General features: G+C 42.6%; 1 protein-coding gene across 3 annotated transcripts in view; it reads right to left on the bottom strand.

Annotated features, from left to right (window-relative positions):
- The window catches only part of GRIN2B (glutamate ionotropic receptor NMDA type subunit 2B), a 511,560-nt gene that overhangs the window by 140,650 nt on the left and 350,515 nt on the right, over nt 1-20,395 (bottom strand). For all 3 annotated transcript variants that reach the window (XM_061417791.1, XM_061417794.1, XM_061417790.1), the window contains one exon: nt 10,622-10,736. In XM_061417791.1, coding sequence (XP_061273775.1) covers nt 10,622-10,736 — 115 coding nt within the window. The remainder of the gene's footprint in view (nt 1-10,621; nt 10,737-20,395) is intronic.

Here is a 20,395-nt window from a genome sequence, read left to right as displayed (position 1 = left end):
TAGCTGGGTCACATGATCACAGAGAGGAAGAGTGCACAGAAAGTGTGAGAGCCCCTCCTCCCCCAACTCACTCTCAAAGTGAACTGAAATGTTCACTAAATTATGGACATAAATCATTCTAATAGAGAAAGAAAAATCATACCAAATAATCTGACTTCTATACCTGTTGTGGATGTTTGTATTCATGTTTTTTATTAATAGCTTTCATTCCTAAAGGTAGAAGTGAAGTGGCTCAGTCATGTCTGACTCTTTGAGACCCCATGGACTGTAACCTACAAGGCTCCTCTGTCTATGGAATTTTCCATGCAAGAGTACTGGAGTGGGTTGCCATTTTCTTCTCCAGGGGATCTTCCCGACCGAGGAATGGAACCCAGGTCTCCTGCATTGCCGGCAGACGCTTTACTGTCTGAGCCACCAGGGAAGCCCTTATTTTCTTAATTAGACTTCCCTTTAAATTTTTGTACTAGGGGCCAATCAGGAGAGTTAACAAGCCAAGGTCAGTTGCTTCCCTTCCTGTACACACAAATTGCTTTACCCTGGTCTCAGCGAACTCTCAGAAATAGGTATGGTGGAGAGAGACACTGTGTGTGAACTTGCACAAATCCATCAGCGCTACAGGAAGAACTCAAAGCAGAATATCTCCTGGTGGTAGGTCAACATAGGTATGCTTGCATATGAGGGACATTCAGATATTATAGCATTAATGCTAAACCTCAGGGAAAGTTAATAGGCTATTAATGTATGCACAAAGTAGCCGGTTTACTAGAAAATACATCAAGGAACAAAAGGAGTGGTTTCTGCCATGATGGCCTCTGACAGTCTTGAGGCACATCAGCCTGTGCCTGTGAGAGTCAGCCAGGTGCTGCCCCACTGGTGAAAGAAGGGGTTGCTCTCCAGTCTTTCTGGGTCACTTGGAGAAGGCAATGGCACCCCATTCCAGTACTCTTGCCTGGAAAATCCCATGGGCGGAGGGGCCTGGTAGGCTGCAGTCCATGGGGTCGCTAAGAGTTGGACACGACTGAGTGACTTCACTTTCACTTTTCACTTTCATGCATTGGAGAAGGAAATGGCAACCCACTCCAGTGTTCTTGCCTGGAGAATCCCAGGGACGGGGGAGCCTGGTGGGCTGCCACCTATGGGGTCGCACAGAGTCAGACACGACTGAAGTGACTTAGCAGTAGCAGTAGCAGTGGGGCACAGAGAATGGAAATAGCACTAGAAATGATGTCATAACAAGCATGAGCCCTATTAGCTCCTTGAGAACATGTGCCTGAATTTTGAAGGCCTCTAACTTGCAAGGAAATGGTCCTAGCATGATGAAAACTGCAGACACAGACCACATGACCAACCCTATCCTCTGTGTGTTGTAACTGACAAAGATGATAAATATTCTTAACAGCGAAATTAGAGGATCAGATGATCAGAAAGAGAAAACCCTCTGAGATTCCAAGCAGACCAGGAACCACCAAGGAGAGACACATACCCACCACATATGTGTCTACTCTCCTGTTACTGAATTAATATAACCCAAGCTTCTCAGGTTAAGGGATGTCATTTTGAATGTTTAGAGTCATTATACAAAAACAAAAATGTGACCAAACCTTGTCACCTTGGACATCAATCTTATGGCATCGAAGTTGGATTATCAAAAACCCTGAAATTATTCTCATCTGAGTACCAGTCTCTACTGAATACACATGTGAATGCTTAATCATGGGAGGTTAGTTTAGAGATACAGGGACTTCTCTGGTGGTCCACTGGCGAAGACTGTGCTTCCACTGCAGGGGGCATGGGTTAGATCCCTGTCTGGGTAACTAAGAACACACATGCCACGCGATGCAGAAAAAAAAAAAATAGTACAATACATCTTTACAATGGGATAAGAGGCAGTCATTAAATTTCATGCTTTCAGATAACATTAATAAAATAAGAATATGGCCACAGTATCATAGTGAGAGAAAGAAGATTGCAAACTGTTCATACATTGTGTTTCCAATTCTATTGTATAACACTGTATTGTATTATAATATACACAGAAAAAAGCATCAGATAAGGAACAGAAGAAATGTAAATGCTAGTTCTTTGTAGGTATGGAAATGGGTACATTTTATTTTGTCCCCTAAATACAATTAATAAGCAAATAAGAAAATTACAAATGTTATAATAAGAAAATCATAAGTGTTTTTAACTTGTCTATCAACACAAGAGTCTTGTAACAGCCCCCTACACCACTACTTCTTCTTCAATACTACCACTGAAAAAACATCATAAGCCAGAATTAGAAAGATGGTTCAGAGACTCAGGAGCCAACCAGAGACAACTGTCATGAAATAAAAATCTCAATAAAATGTAAACAAGGTGGATGAAAGCCATCTTTCAGCTTTGGGGACACTTTCCTCTTTACTACGTTTCCTTAAGTCAAGGTCAAGCCAGCACTTCTGTCTCCAAGCTCCGTCCAGCTTTTCTCAAACCCGATAAGCGGGTATAGGTTTCAAAAGCAAAGTCAACCAAGGTTATCTTGGTCTTTTATCCTTTTCATTCAGTGGCTGATGACAGCACATGAAGACAACCAGCCTTTCTGAAATGACATTTCTGAAGTCTATTCCCCCAATACATCCTGCTCTGCTCTTCAAATTATTTTATAAACGTACATGGGGGCAGCAGCTTGACTTTGTGGACTAACAGGGCTGTGGAGACGTTGAGGGCTAAGCGCACACCTCCCCACCCCACAAGTCTCTTTCTGGAACCTCAGAAAAGGGTGTAGACTAAAAGCCACATGGGCCATGGCTCTTGGAGCTGAGGGAAACACATCGCTTGGATGTGAGAGTCTGTGATAATCAACAACTTGGAAAGACAACCAAAACCGTGCATCTATATGACACCGGCTTATGCCATGTCCATAAGCCAGTGTCATATACATGCACGGTCTTTACTAACCAGGCAACATGAAAGGCCACCCAAACATTAGACAATAGATTTAAAAATCACCTTAGGGTATAGAAATCGTGTGTCACAATCAGTATCCTTCTCCTTGCAGCAATCTTTTTTTGTTTTCCCCAGCAACTAGGAAAATGTCAAGACTAATTTGGTGGGAGCAGTGCTAGGCTCACAGTAGGTGCTCAATTACTATGTGTAAGAAAGAAGGGAAGATCCAAAACCCTCAACGCCTTGGAGGCCACACCTTGCTGTCAGGGCCGGACTGCCCCCTAAGAAATACCCCGGATTTTAGATTCTTCCAAAGTCAGCCCCTGGTGCAGTTAACAGTTCTGGCACTCTACACTTCTCTCTACGAAGAAATTCTCCCGGGAGCTAGTAGAGATCCTTTCTGCTGGATCTTAAGCCCTCTTACTCTGGTCTGTCTAGGAGAAGAGAGAGTGAACAGCTGATGTCAACACTTGGTCCGATAATTCTTCATAGATTTAAAGAAAGTCATCACCTCCTTGCTCTCCTCCTTCCCCTCCATGACCCCAATTCCCACAGCCTTTCTCCATGGAGTCTGTTTCTTAATCCCTTAATCCAATGATGCCTATTAGGACGCAGTTCAAAGTCAGCGAAAAGAACATGTTGTTAAGCGGTGGTATCGGGAGATGCAGAGCAAAGACACCGACACGGGAAGGAGTTCATGTTTCACTTCTCAGATACCTTGTGTGAGCCTGGAAAGTATGTGAATGGCACGTGGATCCTCCCCTGGGGTGGGAGGTGGAGTGAAGTGGGGGCAGGCGTGTTCCAGCCATCATCAAGTATTTCCTGGCCTGCTGAGCACTGTCTAAGGCAGGGTACAGACATCTAGTGGAAAACCAAACAGATGTGGTTCCCGTGTTTGTGAGCAGCCTGTCAGCTTGTCCATGATGTGTGTGTGTGTGTGTGTGTGTGTGTGTGTGTATGTGTGTGAGCCCATGCAAGCACACATGAATAGATGGAGAAGCTGTTTTATGTCAAGAGTCAATGGCTTTCAAGTGGAATCTGTCACGGCAGTAATCAACCTTTCTCATATCACCACCAAACTGACCATCCTGGAATACGATTTTGCTAGTCCTCAAGAGATTCCCTAATGGTCAGCAGTAAAAGAATCCACCTGAAATGCAGGAGATGTGGTTTGATCCCTGGGTTGGGAAGATCCCCTAGAGAAGGAGATGGCAACTCACTTCAGTATTCTTGCCTGGGAAATCCCATGGACAGAGGAGCCTGGCAGGTTACAGTCTGTGGGTCTTGAAGAGTTGGACACGACTGAGCGACTAAACAACAACAGCAGGTACCAGTATGACAGAGCATCCACAGCCTGGGGTTAGTGCTGTCTCCTGGATACAGGGTGACCAGAAGCATCCTTTAACCTGACTCATTCATCTCAGGCTCCAAAGGCCAGTGGCGCCTTCTGTTTTATGATGTTGCTGCTGCAGCAGCTCTTGGGAGTCATCTTTCTACCAGTTCGGTTAGCCTTCCTCTCTCTTACTGATCCAGACGTTAATTCACAAATAAGACTACTGACCCAGCATTTCCAACCAACCACTTTCTCCTGGAATCCTTCTTTCACTGGTGAATGTGGCTCTAATCTGTTACGACTGTAAGCCTAAAATGATATCTGGGGATTGGGGAGCCCAAAGAATGACCTGGACAAACAGAGAATGCTGTACTCTATACAAGGAGGAGTATTTTCTGGTGGATGGAAGCAGGGAAGAGGGAGTGGGCTTGTAAAATACACGTCTGGTGTTTTTGGGAGAAAGGATAGCGGAGGTGAAAACCATACGTATCCTCGCAGTTCTGACCTAGACAGTCCCTTTAAGGTCTGTTTATATCCTACAGCTTGAAAATGCACCATCATCATTTCTTGAAGTCATTGCTCAGAACACACCCCCACTGCATTTCATTTTTATTATCCCCATTTTAGGAACGATTAAATGGAAGCAGGGAGCAGCAGCAATGAAGCAAATCATGAGAGGCTCAGATAAAGACAGAAGCCCGAATGCTTGTTGGAACTGCCTCTCTGTGCCAGACTATTTTTAATGCAAGTTTATGTGTCTGCCCCCCTCTTAGACTTAGAAATGAACCCTTCTGCACACAAATATTTTTCTACCATCCCCTATCCTTTCCAACTCACCAGGCTATGTATGTGTGTATGTGTAGTCCTCTTTAAATGTTCCTCACATTTCTACCTACCAGAGATATGTACTTGGCTTTCTGTGAATATAATTCTGATCTCTGCTATTCCAGCCCTCTGCCTCCATGCCTCCTTGCTGCTGCTGCTAAGTCGCTTCAGTCGTGTCCGACTCTGTGCGGCCCCATAGACTGCAGCCCACCAGGCTCGCCCATCCCTGGGATTCTCCAGCCAAGAACACTGGAGTGGGTTGCCATTTCCTTGTTCAGTGCATGAAAGTGAAAAGTGAAAGTGAAATCGCTTAGTCGTGTCCGACTCCCAGCGACCCCATGGACTGCAGCCTACCAGGCTCCTCCGTCCGTTGGATTTTCCAGGCAAGAGTACTTAATGGCTACTTATATAGGATCCCATTAAAGGGTCACAAAAACATGTACCCTTTGTTTAAAAAGAAAAAAGGGGGTTGAGTAAATGTAGAAACTTTGTATATGCTTGGTGTGTTTTCAGAGCAAAAAGGTGACAGTGAGAACAACAACTGCTCTGAGGAGCAGTCTGGGGAACCAAGGCTCATTGATGATAAAAGGACATTCTTTTTACTGGATGTTCTTTTGCATCATTTGGCTTTTTATCATATGTAGATAGTATCTTTAAAAATTGTACAAAGAGGGTGGAGACTACCAATTGATATTTGTAAAATGCTGGCTATGTTTCAGCCACCGTTAACTAGTTTTACTATCATCTCCTTTATAGTTGGTTACTGTAAAATCCCCTTTAATCTATATAATAGCCTTAGGCAAAGCCCTATATTACAGAAGGAAAATAGACTCAGGTAATATCAGTGGCTCGGCTAACACAGCTCATAAAAAAAAAAAACAAAAAAAAAAACAACTAGTGTGGGTCATTGAACTGGGCTCTCTCCCATTTCCAAAACCAAGCTCAGTTCTCTAGACCATCCTGCCTTCACTTTGAGTCTTTCAGAAGGAACCGAATTTATAAGACAGTAGCTTTGTAAAAACCTGAAGGAATCCTGTGACATCCTATCATGGGGTTCACACTGACAACTTAATGAATCTTCCTCCGGCCAAGGTGTCTTGTAGAGCACTGCTTGGGCACACCTGTCTGGAGATAAGGCCTCCCCAAAGGTCCCCTGAGTCCTCGCTGGTCCTTGGGGGCACTCACCCCAAGGGCAGGGATGTATCTGCTCTTGTGAGCTGTTCAGTAAACCACTCCATCTGCACAGGACAGCCTGAGGTAGAAGTGAGTGGCTAGTCACTACTCCAACCCCCCTAAGCGTACAGATTCTTCATTTATTGAACAATGGTCTCTGGAGTGAGCCAAGCACCCTTCTTAAGTGCTGGAATTACCGAGGTGAAAGAGGCCCTTGCCCCATGCAACATCTCTCCTGGTGTGAGAAAACAGGCAGTAAATAGGCAGACAAATAAGCAAAACATCAGATAACAAGTATACTGAAGAAAAGAGACATAAACCTGACTGTGGCTGCTTCGGCTCGGGTCATGATATTTACCCAAGTGACAAGAATGACCTGGGAGTTACTGTCCTTAAAAACAAAGTCTTCTTCTGTATGCTCCAGCTCTCACCCAACTTCCACGCCAAGGTCCTATTTCTTTACAGCATGACTTTGTAATCTCGAGAAGGACCCACTGTTCATGCCACCATTCTAGACATGAGGAAAGAAAGACCTTAGACAAGTGAAGGGAGCAGATCACACAGTGAGTTAGGCATGTCACTGGAAGCTGACAGCACCGTCTCTTAGCCCACGTTTCTTCCACAAGCTGAGACTCACTCCTCAATTCTCTCCCCAGCGAGCATCTCTTCACTGTAGAATCCTCACTCTAAGGCCTGCCTCTCTGATCTCTAAATCTTCCCAGGACCACTGGGAACCATCTAGAACACTACTAGGAATCCTGGGGATGCAGAAGGGTTCTGGGGGCCAGGGTGATGGTGGAAGAAAAGGATGTTCGATTTCACCATGTCCCAGACATGCCTTTGACCTGAGCTTGGCTGACCTTCTCTGCCCACAGGGGCTTCCACCTTCCACGTTTGGGAGCCATGAGGCTCATAAAGCCAAAAAATACTGACTTCTCTCGGCAGCAGCGTTCTCTGATGTAACCAAGTCAGTATGAAATATTCTATTCTATTTAGTATGATCCCAATCCCCCCAAAATGCTTTATCAAAGGATTATCCACAGAATTTCTTTAAATAACAAGCTCCCTTAGCACACTTAAAATACAATCTATGAAAATTCAATCTACATAAAGATTTTAACTCCTCTTGCCAAAAAAAAAAAAAAAATCCAGCTATTGTATCAAGGGCAACAACATAAACTTGGATTCTTAATGATGGATTTTAGACCGTTGCATTATGTAATGGTTCTCAGTTGTTCGACAGGTTTATTGAGCCATGTGACATGCTCCTTCAGGTTCCCATGAGGACAGGACGATATGAAGACACAGCCTCTGACCTCCAGAAGCATCACACACACAGCTCTGACACAGGCAGCTGTCACGAGTGCTGCTGACAGGGGTGCGGACCAATGCTACAGGGGATACGGGAGTGAAAAGTGAAATCCCGGCCAAAGATCAGGCAAGGAAAAAGCAGTATTTTAATTGGTTTCAAAGGATGATTATGATCTGTATAATTGGACCATTCGTTCCAGGAAAAGGGAACATCATGACACGCCATACAGGGAGCAAGACGTACAGGGGCACCTTCTCAGAACAGCGACGAACCCAGTGCTGCTTGATGGTGATAAAGGACACACCGAGGAAGAGAAGACGGTGTTGGAAAACAGACCGCTGCCTTGAATGCAAGAAGAGATAAAGTTTGGACCCAATTCACAAACCACCGGAGCTTTGCGGAGGTCTGGAGCAGAGAAAGAACATAACCACAACTGTGCCTTGGGAAGCTCATTCTAGAAGCCATGTCCAGAACTGAGCTGAATGGACAGAAGTGGGTGACATCCCGAGTGATCTTTTTTGAACACCTGGATCCAGGTGTGGTTGATGCTTACATTGGGCTCCCAGTTAATAAGGAGCCATGCAATTAAAATTTTCACTAAGTGTTATCACTGAGTAAAACATATCATTTTACAATCTGAATCTTTATTTTTGTCAGCTAGGGCTTAATTTTATTTATGGATGATTACTGATGCCATTTGAATATGCCAATGATCTCTGAAATAAAACATATCTAAAAGTAAAAATATTTAAAAAAATAAGAAAGTGTGCATCAGAGAGAGGGAGGTCCATTTAAAACATTATCCACATGGTTTTTGGATCATATAAAAATAAGCAATACATATAAGAGTGAGAGTAAAGGTAGAATTGATAAGGAGGGGAGGGATCCAACCCCCAGGAAGGAGAAACTAGCTGTGGAAAGGGGTGGGGGTCCCAGGCCTCAGATTCCAGCCTAAGGAAGAGAAGGCAGTGCCAATGAGTGGAAGTGGTGTCTCTTTAAGACAGGACGGCTGTGAGAGGCCCCATACTCGAGTCAGTAATCATGAGTCTATCGCATAAAAGCTATCCCCAGCTGGACGTCTTCTGTTCCATGTATGAAGCCTCAGTTTTTAATAACTCCTCTTCTGGAGATCTACAGAAGTGCCTGGTGTACACGCCGGCCCCAGAACACTTCTTAAATTATTATGTCTGCACAGCAGCAGTGAAAAGCAGCTTGATTGGGGTGAAGAGCAGGAGCCCAGAGAAGAGCCATTTTGGAACAAATGATAACTTCAATCAAGGACGCCGGGGTATGTTGTTAGCCTTATAGCTGAGCCCTTATTGGAGGAACACATGACAGGAAGACGTCTTTCATTTGAAGGGCAAGGCTCTGGGTCCCACTACCTGAGACACACACGCCCTGTTTCACCTGTCCACGTCTCTCTGTGACAAGATTGTGAATTTCAAGACGTTTATCTCTGGCTTCTTTTCCTGGTTATTCTCTCTGAAAATATATCGCCTGGATTCCATCCTAGTCAGAGCCACACTGACATCCTGAAGTCTGTTCTCAGCCAACTGGCCCACAGAGTCTGCAGAAATTGCCTGAAATCAGTGTTTCTCAACGTGTTTCACAGAATCTGATTCCACAAACTAAAGGGTCTTGTGATAAAAATCATTTGGGGAAATGCCAAATTAGATAAAATTAAAGATGTTCCTTTGCTAAGAGACCTCTATTTGCAACAACATGGATGGACCTTGAGGGTATTTATGCTAAGTGAAGTTAGAGAAAGATAAATACTGCATGATCTCACTTGTATGTGGAATCTGAAAAAAAAAAAAAATCTAGCCATAAATACAAAGAACAGACTGGTAGTTGGTCAAGGAATACAAACTTCCAGTTATAAAAGGAAGTCATGGGAATGTAAGGTAGAGAACGATGACTATGGTTAATAATACTCTTAACTATTTGAAAGTTGCTAAGAGAGTAGATTTTAAAAGTTATCATCACAAGAAAAAAAAATTTGGAACCATGCACAGTGATGGATGTTAACTAGACTCTCTGTGGTGATCACTTCACAATATACACAAATATTGAACCATTATATTGTACATACAGAACTAGTACAATGATATATGTCAATGACATCTCAGCAAAAAAGACACCTCTGAACTTTCAAATTAATATGTGTTCAGAGAATCTCCCAGAGTGAGACACAGTAGACAGCACCCCTTAATCTTATTTAACTGAGAAACCATTTCTCTGCAAAGCCTCTCAAGGCACAAGTGTCCTGATTCTCATGAACACGTGTGATGAAATGACTCTCAGGAACATTTGTATTGAACTAGGAATCAGGTATAACAATAGAAGCCAATACCTAGTAAGTGCTTACCATGTGCCAAGAACCCTTCTAAGTCCTTTATATATATCAATATATTTAATCCATATAGCAACCCAGTGATACTGAAACTATTATTTTTCCCATTTTTCAGATGAGGAAGTGGAGGCAGAGAGAAGTTAAGAGATTTGCCCAAGGTTGTAAGTAGCCAAGTTAATGAGTAGAGAGCTGGGAATTGAACCCAGGCAGTCTGGCACCCACGTAAATTAATGCCTAATAGTAGAATTTCAGACACTGTGATCAGCTGACAGTGGGAGAGGTAGGTCCTAAGAGCAAGCCTCCAATCACAGGAAATCGAAATTTGTGTGCTCATGAATTAGGTTTCACAGGCCTCCCAGTACACCCTGTAGGACATGACTCCTGAACTATACCATCATTCGGTTTCTCCACTTAATTGTATTATCCCGTGCCTGCACACTCTTCCATTAAAACAAAGTCATGCTGCAGACAGCACAGCTACCAATAAAAATGGTAATACACAGGGAAAATCATCTCTTGATTGACCAAAGTGGCAAGAAAATGAAGGCACACGTTTGAGAAATGGCCTCCTCTGTGTTCTCAAAGTATTGATCTCCAGCTCAGAGACCAAACCAAGTGGCCGTTTTCCTCCTGTGTGTTGCAAAATTTCTGATCCCCACCCCCTCCACTTAGCTTGAGAATTGCCAAAGACATGTCCTACCCTCTCCCACTTCCTCTCCTTGTTCAGAAGGATGATCACCAGCTTTGGGTGCATCTGGTAGCCGTCTTCACTGAAGGACAGATTTCTCCCTTCAAAAGTCACATTGATCAGATACCTGTAAACAGAGAATGAAGAGAAGGTTACAAGCATGAAGAAGGTATGTCAGAACAAGACAGTCAGGAAGACAGAGAGAAAGGTGGATGGAGACTGACGTGTAGATAGCTCTATAAATATCATGTAAAGCTTGTGCCCCTCAGGCTTCAGTTTCATTATCCAATAACTGCCATCCAAGTTTTCACACTATATGAATAGTAAGAAAGATAATGTAAAAATTTGACATAAGAGCAATGGGCTTGAGTTTAGTTAGCAGCTATGACTGAGCAAATTATTGAGCCTTTTGAATATCTGTTTTTTTCACGATTTGACAAAAATGGGGTAATAAAGAACCTACTCTATTAGGTTTGAAGGGCTTAAATGAGATAGCTGACCAAGGGGCAGAGTAAACCCTCATTAAGCGTTAATGACTATTATTCAAAAAAGGAGGTGAGTTCAAGGGAGGGGGGTGTAGAGACAAGATACAGTGGGAGTGGGCAAGACAGCTTCCCTTTTCACAGAAAATCGCAGGGGTGGGGTGGGAGTCCAGGGAGGAGAGAAAGACATTTTGCAGAGTGCTTCAGGTTCAGACATGTAAATTAGCAAAAACTAATAATGAGAGTCAGACCAATGGAGCTGTCTTTCAACACCCATACTCTCAGCTCACCCCATTCTCCCTTTCTGGCTGCTCTGACCTGATGAAGTTCCCTCACTGGGAATTCCCACAGGCATGTTCATTCCCATGGCATCAGTGCAACCGTGCTGATGGTTATTCAGGTCCCTTCACCACCATGGCTCAAGGCGTCAATAATGATTAGCTCCATGTTCACATGACATGCTGCTCTGGAGCCTTGCACCTGATGCTGCAGTGAGACCTATCTCTGTTCAGAAGCAGAATGGGCAACCTGTGATTGTTGGGAGTCTTCTGACAGGCTTCAAAACTTCGACCAACCATGGCTCCCTACTGCACTGAAGGAGAGAAGAACGTGCAGGAGGCAGCCTAAAGGCTCCTTTTGTAAGTCTTCTCATTTAACAAAAACTGTGAGCCTCTTCTTTGATGCTACCAGGTAACATTAGATTAAGCAACCAAGGTTGCTTAGGGTTGCTAAGATGTAGGTCTTTCAGGAAATTCTAAAGATGACTAGGTACTGTGAACCAAATCCTCATGGACCACATTCCTTCTTCTAAAGCTGCCTGGGACTTTTCAAGCTGTCATTTCCAGGGCAAATGCAGTCAAAAACAGAGACCACAAAAGAGCAGAGATTCCTAGAATTTCAAAATTGGAAGAGATCTTCATAATCAATGAGCCCAGTTCCTGCAGTTTATCTTTCCTTTCTATGACATCATAAAACCAGCCCTCTCAGCTCTTCTTGAATACTTCCATTGATGGGGAGCTCATCACTGTATTCCCTACCCTCAAGGCAGCAACCTCACTGTTGGGCAGTTCTTTTTTACCTAAAGGTGAAATCTGCTCCCCTACTACCTCTAGATCCTGGTCTCCTCCTTAGGAGTTATACAGTTATACAGTCTAATGCTTCTTTTGCATGGGAGCTCTTCAAGCATTTGAAGATATTCATCATGTATCCCGCATAAAGGGCTTCCCAGGTGGCTCATGGGTAAAGAATAGGCCTGCCAATGCAGGACACACAGGTTTGATCCCTGGATTGGGATGATCCCCTCAAGAAGGAAAAGGGCAACCCACTCCAGTACTTCTGCCTGGGAAAACCCATGGACAGAGGAGCCTGGTGGACTGTAGTCCATGGGGTCGTACAGTCAGACATGACCTAGTGACTCAACAACAATAACAAATCCCTTATAAAATGAATTTTAGTCTTTGAAGAAACTATGAGCTCATTTGGTTCTATAATTTTAACTTGATAGATAAGGGAACTAACTGAAGCACAAAGAGGTCAAATTATTTGCCCCCAGCTAATTGGGAGCAGAAATAACATTTTAAGAGCTATATTATCATATGTGAAATGAATCGCCGGTCCAGGTTTGATGCATGATACAGGGTGCTCAGGGCTCATGCACTGGGACGACCCAGAGGAATGAGATGGGGAGGGAGGTGGGAGGGGGTTCAGGATGGGGAACACATGTACACCCGTGGCAGATTCATGTCAATGTATGGCAAAACCATTACAATATTGTAAAGTAATTAGCCTCCAATTAAAATAAATAAATTTATATTTAAAAAAAAGAGCTGTTCCCAGTCCCATGTGTTCTCTAGCATCCCACTCTGATTCTCACACGCCACAGCAGCTTTAATATCCCCGTTCCTGCACCAAGCTACACCGTGCCATGGTGTAACTCCCTCTCTACCCCCTCAGCTGTGATCTCTGAACACCTTCACTTGGTAAATGTGTAACATCCTTGATTCAACTCAAGGCTCCACCCCGTGTCTTCTCCACTCTCTGTGCTGCTCCTCCTCTCAGCTCACTGCTGCCTGCTCCTGCCCATCACTAGTGAGAAGATGATATTCAGGTCTCCTGTAGTTTACAACAACTTCAACACTCCAACCTAAGTTCCATGCAGTTCATTTCAGGGAGTATGATTTTAAACTAAAAGACCAGAATTTAAGCATCAGACATAATCCATTTGGAAAGCAGGTTCTTACTACATCAATATGGCATTATACTTTAGAGTAATTTCTGAAAGTTTTCAGAGGAGGTGTATGAGACTTGTAGAAAAAAATTAGTCTTGCCTCTTTTTTGGAAGAACACAAGAGAGGAAGTGGAGAGGGAGAAGGAAGGAAGGGAGAGAGGGAGGGAGGGGAGGGAAGGGAGGAGAGAGGGAGGGATTAAAGGAAAGGGAAAGAAAGAAAGGAAGAAGGAGGAAAGGATGGGGGAGGGATGGAAATTATCTGGCTAAAGAACCCTCTTTTTCACCAGACATGGCTGTGAGTAATTCTGACTTTATCTAAATCACCATTAAGAATATTTCAAAGAAAGTGTCCATTTCAGAAGGCAATTATAAAAGAGAAGCCCCCCAATAATATAAGCAACAATCAGCATGAATGGAATAAGCATATGGCCTCTCAAGATGACTTCTTTGAAAGGGGAATTCAACTCCCTGAATTGAGTGGATAGGTTGGGAAATTCAAACTCCAAGAAAATAAAACCACATTCATGGGTAATTGCTCTGCAGTTAAATTTCTCTAGTTGTTCCTGCTCCCAATCCTTTTGATTTTCCTTATATATTTTTCTCTCTCTAGGATGTTCACCTTATTCCAGTTCTACATGTTCATTTTATTCTGTGTTGACATTTCTCATATATTTTACTTATCAAAAATATTAATAAAATGTTATGACAGTACACAAAATACTCTTCTGCAAAGTATCCTTTAATTATTCATATCCTTCAGCAGTGTAAAGATTCGTCATTCACATTGTGTTTTTCTGAGTAATTCCCCGAGACGTGCCAACCTTTAGCTATTAGTGAGGAGCTTGCAAATATACACTTGCCTTGGGTAAGGATGCCCTTAGAATAGTGGAACAGACCAATCCATTCATTGGTAATGAAAAGTGTGAAAAAATAATTGGGAGTGTGGTCACTTCTAGACCTGTGACCTTGGCCCTGAACCTGAGTTTTTCCCTCTTTAAAATGGAAACACCGATTTTTTTTTACCTCTAGTTTACCAGGTTGTGATGATCACCTGAAATACGGGGTAGAAAAACTATATAAAATATGACACAAATAAAAGGTTATATAGTAGGAAACATTTAGAAAAAAGTAATATACTTCGACTAGCCTGATTAGAATTATCTAAAGGCAGGGAACTTGCCTCATTTTGGACCTCAGTGAGTAAAAGTGGGACAATTACATTCATCAGGGCTGAACTATCAGTGGAACACACGGGAGAAATGGAAACTGCCTCCCACATATGGAGGATAAACTAGGTCTAATGGTCATATTAATCAGTTCAGCTTTCCATAAGACCTGAAAATACCTAACCACCTTTGCATCTGGTGGCACTTTGTCAATTTTGAATATTAATTAAAACCTCAAAGTGTCCGTGTATAAATCCTCAGTAAAGGATTTGACTATATTATTAAGAGATGCCACAGCTATTCTGTCTCTGAAAATGTCATCTTCAAGAATGTAATGAGAAAGCCTAGCTTCAAGTGGCACTCAAATTCAGAAGTTCTGCTCATAAGATCCTAGTCGCTTGGAAGGCCCATCAAGGTTTGGTATATAAAAAAATATTGCTTGATTTGTCTCTGGGATGTAGTTTGACCCATAAGCCAAATGATAGCTTATCTCATAAAGTTCTAACACTGCAAAAATCTCAGATTGCTGGAACTAGAAGAAAACTTAAAAACCATCCATTGAGAACTGCCAGTTTGGACGGGAGAAAATGGATCCCTCAATACTACCTGACTTTCCAAGGTGGCTTGCCTGTTCAGGACTGGAGTTCAAGTCTTCTTATTTCAAGCTCAGGGTTCTTTTCATTACTTCAGTAAGTAAAGTGAAATCAGTGTCTCAGAGCCTCAGATGGGCCTCTTGGCAGTCTCACATCACCATCACGTGCCCTCGACTACAGAGACCCCCTCATACAAACTGCGGAAAATAAAACCGATCACATTTCCGGCCTGACTCTGGCTTGTGGAGAAAGTCTTGGAACGCTGCTGGGCTCAGGTCCAACATATTTGCTGCCTGTGGCCAAAGTCATCCTCCACTGGGTTGAATGGGGTCAAGCTGAGGTAAAAAGCCTGTGTGCCTCTTTGACTTTGACCATGCCACTCAGAGCTCATCTGCTGCAATGATTTAGCAGTACACCATGTGTGGGAGGCGTCCGAGAGGGCCCTGCCAGAATCTCCCCAGAAAACCAAGTGCCCTGGCCCCACAGTTCTCATTGTGCCCTCCAGATTCTCACAAGGGACTATTGTTTTTTATTTAAATGAATGTCTTTTAATGTGGTAATAAGAGAGACAAGTTTATCCTCTCAGACGACCCTCCCATTTTCAGATGAAGCAGATGAAGTCTGGAGGGGTTTGTGTTTTCACCAAGATCAGATGACAGGGTTGGAAAGAGGATCCAGGTGTCCCCACCCCACACCAGTGATCTTTCTGCTCAACATCATGCCTCAAAAATGTGGAATTATTCTCATTTTTTTTGAGGAATCTCCATACCATCTTCCATAGTGGTTGTATCAATTTACATCCCCACCAGCAGTGCAAGAAGGGTTCCGTTTTCTCCACACCTTCTCCAGCATTTATTGTTTGTGGATTTTTTGATAGCCATTATGACCTGTGATAGGTGATATCTCATTGCAGCTTTGATCTGCACTTCTCTAATAATGAGCAATATAGCACGTTTTCATGTTTATTAGACATCTGTATGTCTTCTTTGGAGAAATGTCTGTCCATCAACAGATGAATAGATAAAGAAATGGTGGTACTTATATACAATGGAATATTACTCAGACATAAAAAGGAACACATTTGAGTCAGTTCTAATGAGGTGGATGAACCTAGAGCCTATTATACAGCTTATACAGAAGTAAGTCAAAGAGAAAAACAAATATCATATATTAATGCACATACATGGAATCCAGATGGAGAAGGGAATGGCAACTCACTCCAGTATTCTTGCATGGAGAATTCCATGTACAGAGGAGCCTGGCCAACTACAGTTCATGGGGGTCACATAGAGTCAGACACGACTGAGCAACTAACACACATAGACATGGAATCTAGAAAGATTGGTGCTGATGAACCTATTTGCAGGGCAGTAATGGAGATGCAGACACAGAGAACATACTCAGGGACACGAGTAGAAGGGAGGAAGGAGAGGGTGGGGACGAATGGAGAGAGTAACATGGAAACATATATACTACCATATGTAAAATTGATAGCCAGTAAAAATTTGCTGTATGACTCAGGGAACTCAAACTGGGGCTCTGTAACAACCTAGAGGAGTGGGAAGGGGTGTGAGGTGGGAGGGAGACTGTAGGGAGGGGACAGATGTATACCTATAGCTGATTCATGTTGATGTATGGCAGAAGCCAACACAATATTATAAAGCAATTATCCTTCCATTAAAAATTAAAAAAAATTATTAAAAAATGTGGAGTTGTCCATAGCTCTCAATTTCCATTCTCCAGCTATTAGAGCAAAGTAATAAAGGAGGAAACACAGTTCCAGGGAAGAGACTCAAATTCTTGACCCCTTTGCTTATGATTTTCCAGCTCTGAAAACCTGTAACTTTGTTACTACATCTTTGGTTTGTCACTTACCTTTTAAAGCATTTAGCTCCTTCATCTATAAAATAGACCATCATCTAAAAATTCAGACTACCTCACTTGCCTGGTGTGGGAAGAACACAACTCCTAGGAGATGTTCTCTATCTTGATGCATCACCTGATTAATATCGTGGCTATTACACTGCTAAACTCCATCATCTAAATGACAAAACCAACTTTTAATCTGAGAGTCCAGGGTTTAGGTCCCTGCCCAGGCATCAAAAGTAAATAAAGAAATAAAATAAAATAAAAAATAGCAAAACCACAGATCTTTAAAAAAGCTTTTTGCTGGTCTCTTTAACATTTACTGTATCATATGCATTTCCTCCCGAAAACAATAGGAACAATTTTTTACAAGATTAGAAATAGTAGATGTCATGCAAAGATGGGCACAATAAAGGACAGAAATAGTATGGACCTAACAGAAGCAGAAGATATTAAGAAGAGGTGGCAAGAATACACAGAAGAACTATACAAAAAAAGATCTTCATGATCCAGATAACCACGATGGTGTGATCATTCACCTAGAGCCAGACATCCTGGAATGTGAAGTCAAGTGGGCCTTAGGAAGCATCACTACGAACAAAGCTAGTGGAGGTGATGGAATTCCAGCTGAGCTATTTCAAATCCTAAAAGATGATGCTGTTAAAGTGTTGCACTCAATATACCAGCAAATTTGGAAAACTCAACAGTGGCACAGGACTGGAAAAGGTCCGTTTTCATTCCAATCCCAAAGAAAGGCAATGCCAAAGAATGTTTAAACTACCATACAATTGCACTCATCTCACATGCTAGCAAGGCAATGCTCAAAATTCTCCAAGCCAGGCTTCAATAACATGTGAACTGTGAACTTCCAGATGTTCAAGCTGAATTTAGAAAAGGAGGAACCAGAGATCAAATTGCCAACATACACTGGATCATCGAAAAAGCAAGGGAGTTGCAGAAAAACATCTACTTCTGCATTATTGACCATGTCAAAGCCTTTGACTGTGTGGATCAAAACGAACTGTGGAAAATTCTTCAAGAGATGGGAATACCAGACCACCTTTCTTGCCTCCTGAGAAATCTATATGCAGGTCAAGAAGCAACAGTTAGAACTGGACATGGAACAATAGACTGGTTACAAATTGGGAAAGGAGTATGTCAAGGCTCATTATTGTTACCTTGCTTATTTAACTTATATGCAGAGTACCTCATGTGAAATGTCAGGCTGGATGAAGCACAAGCTGGAATCAAGACTGCCGAGAGAAATATCAATAATCTCAGATACGCAGATGATACTACCCTTACGGCAGAAAGCAAAGAAGAACAGCCTCTTGATGAAAGTGAAAGAAGAAAAATCTGGCTTAAAAGTAAACATTCAAAAAACTAAAATCATGGCATCCTGTCCCATCACTTCATGGCAAATAGATGGGGAAACAATGGAAACAGTGAGAGACTTTATTTTGGGGGGCTCCAAAATCACTGCAGATGGTGACTGCAGCCATGAAATTAAAAGATGCTTGCTCCTTGGAAGAAAAGCTATGACCAACTTAGGCAGCATATGAAAAAGCAGAGACATTACTTTGCTGACAATGGTCTGTCTAGTCAAAGCTTTGGTTTTTCCAGTAGTCATGTAGGGATGTGAGAGTTGGACTATAAAGAAAGCTGAGCACCGAAGAATTGATGCTTTTAAACTGTGGTGTTGGAGAAGACTCTTAAGAGTCCTTTGGACTGCAAGGAGATCAAACCAGTCAATCCTAAAGGAAATCAGACCTGAATATTCATCTGAAGGACTGATGCTGAAGCTGAAGCTCCAATACTTTGACCACTTAATGTGAAGAGCTGACTCATTGGAAAAGATCCTGATGATGGGAAAGCTTGAAGGCAGAAGGAAAAGGGGACAACAGAGAATGAGATGGTGGGATGGCATCACCGACTCAATGGACATGAGTTTGAGCAAGCTTCAGGAGTTGATGATGAACAGGGAAGCCTGGCGTGCTGCAGTCCATGGGATCGCAAAGAGTCAGACATGGCTGACACAACTGAGCAACTGAACTGAACTGAAAATGTTGAAAAGCTACTTAGTTAGAGACCAATATTGGGAGACAAAAGTAAATATTTAAAAATCAGATGTTCCTTGTGATGGTTTGGGAAATTAAATAGAAAGTTCTGACTTTTCCCCAACATAGAGTGAAGTCGCTCAGTCGTGTCTGACTCTTTGCGACTTCATAGACTGTAGCCTACCAGGCTCCTCTGTTCATGAGATTTTCCAGGAAATAGTACTGGAGTGGATTGCCATTTCCTTTGCCAGGGGATCTTCCCAACCCAGGGATCGAACCCAGGTCTCCCGCATTGTACACAGACACTTTACTGTCTGAGCCACAAGAGAAATTCATAATAATTAAAATGAATCTAAAATGGCCAACCCAGTATAATGTGATCATTGTGGTAGATCATGGCCTGGGAACAATTCTCTCTGCTGCTGCTGCGTAGCTTCAGTTGTGTCCGACTCTGTGCGACCCCATAGACAGCAGCCCACCAGGCTTCCCATCCCTGGGATTCTCCAGGCAAGAACACTGGAGTGGGATGCCATTTCCTTCTCCAATGCATGAAAGTGAAAAGTGAAAGTGAAGTCACTCAGTCGTGGCCGACTCTAGCGACTCCATGGACTGCAGCCTACCAGGCTCCTCCATCCATGAGATTTTCTAGGCAAAAGTACTGGAGTGGGGTGCCATTGCCTTAGCTTCTTCTGGGATCAGACTCAGAAGAAATAACTCATGAGTAAGATATCCTGCATTCACATGAACAACATAGACAATGCCCCTAAATGCTGGTAGAAAGAAAAATGAGGGGAAATAGGAAAAATAAGCTAAGTGGAGAGGAAATGAATGTAGTGTGCACTAAATACATACTCTATCACCATCACCATCAGCAGCAGCAGCAGCAGCCGCCAGTGTGTGTGGCGTTTAAAGGCAAGGATGCTACCATCAGACCACTTCTGTTCAAATCCTAGATCCATCAGTTCTTAGGTTATGTGACAATGTTTTCAAGGCACGTGAGTTATTTTATTCTGGTCATCAATGGTGTTCTCTTTGAGGAAAAGGGATTTGAAGAAGTTTTAAAGGTTTCCTTTGAGCCACAGTGTCAAATATAAAAATATTAAACCATGCTATTGAACAAAATAATTAGAAATACCAGCTTCCTAAGCTGTCAAGTGTAGGCCTTTTCTCACTTTTGCAAAGTGATACTTAGAACCTCAGGAAAAACTAATTTAAAGGGTAGACTGTAATATTAATTTATCATTACTTGAGGCAAATTAAAAATAGTTTGTGTGCCAGTGGATTAAACACTTTCTCTGAAGTGGTGTTTATGCCATTCATTTTATGAACCATTCTTCACAAATCATAAAAGCTTCACGTTTGGGCTAGTCCATAACTCAGTTATTGAAATTCTAA

This window comes from Bos javanicus, chromosome 5 (genome assembly GCF_032452875.1).
Source record: "Bos javanicus breed banteng chromosome 5, ARS-OSU_banteng_1.0, whole genome shotgun sequence".
Taxonomy (NCBI): domain Eukaryota; kingdom Metazoa; phylum Chordata; class Mammalia; order Artiodactyla; family Bovidae; genus Bos; species Bos javanicus.
The sequence above is the reverse complement of the archived record's forward strand: the minus strand, read 5'-3'. Positions and strand labels throughout refer to the sequence as shown.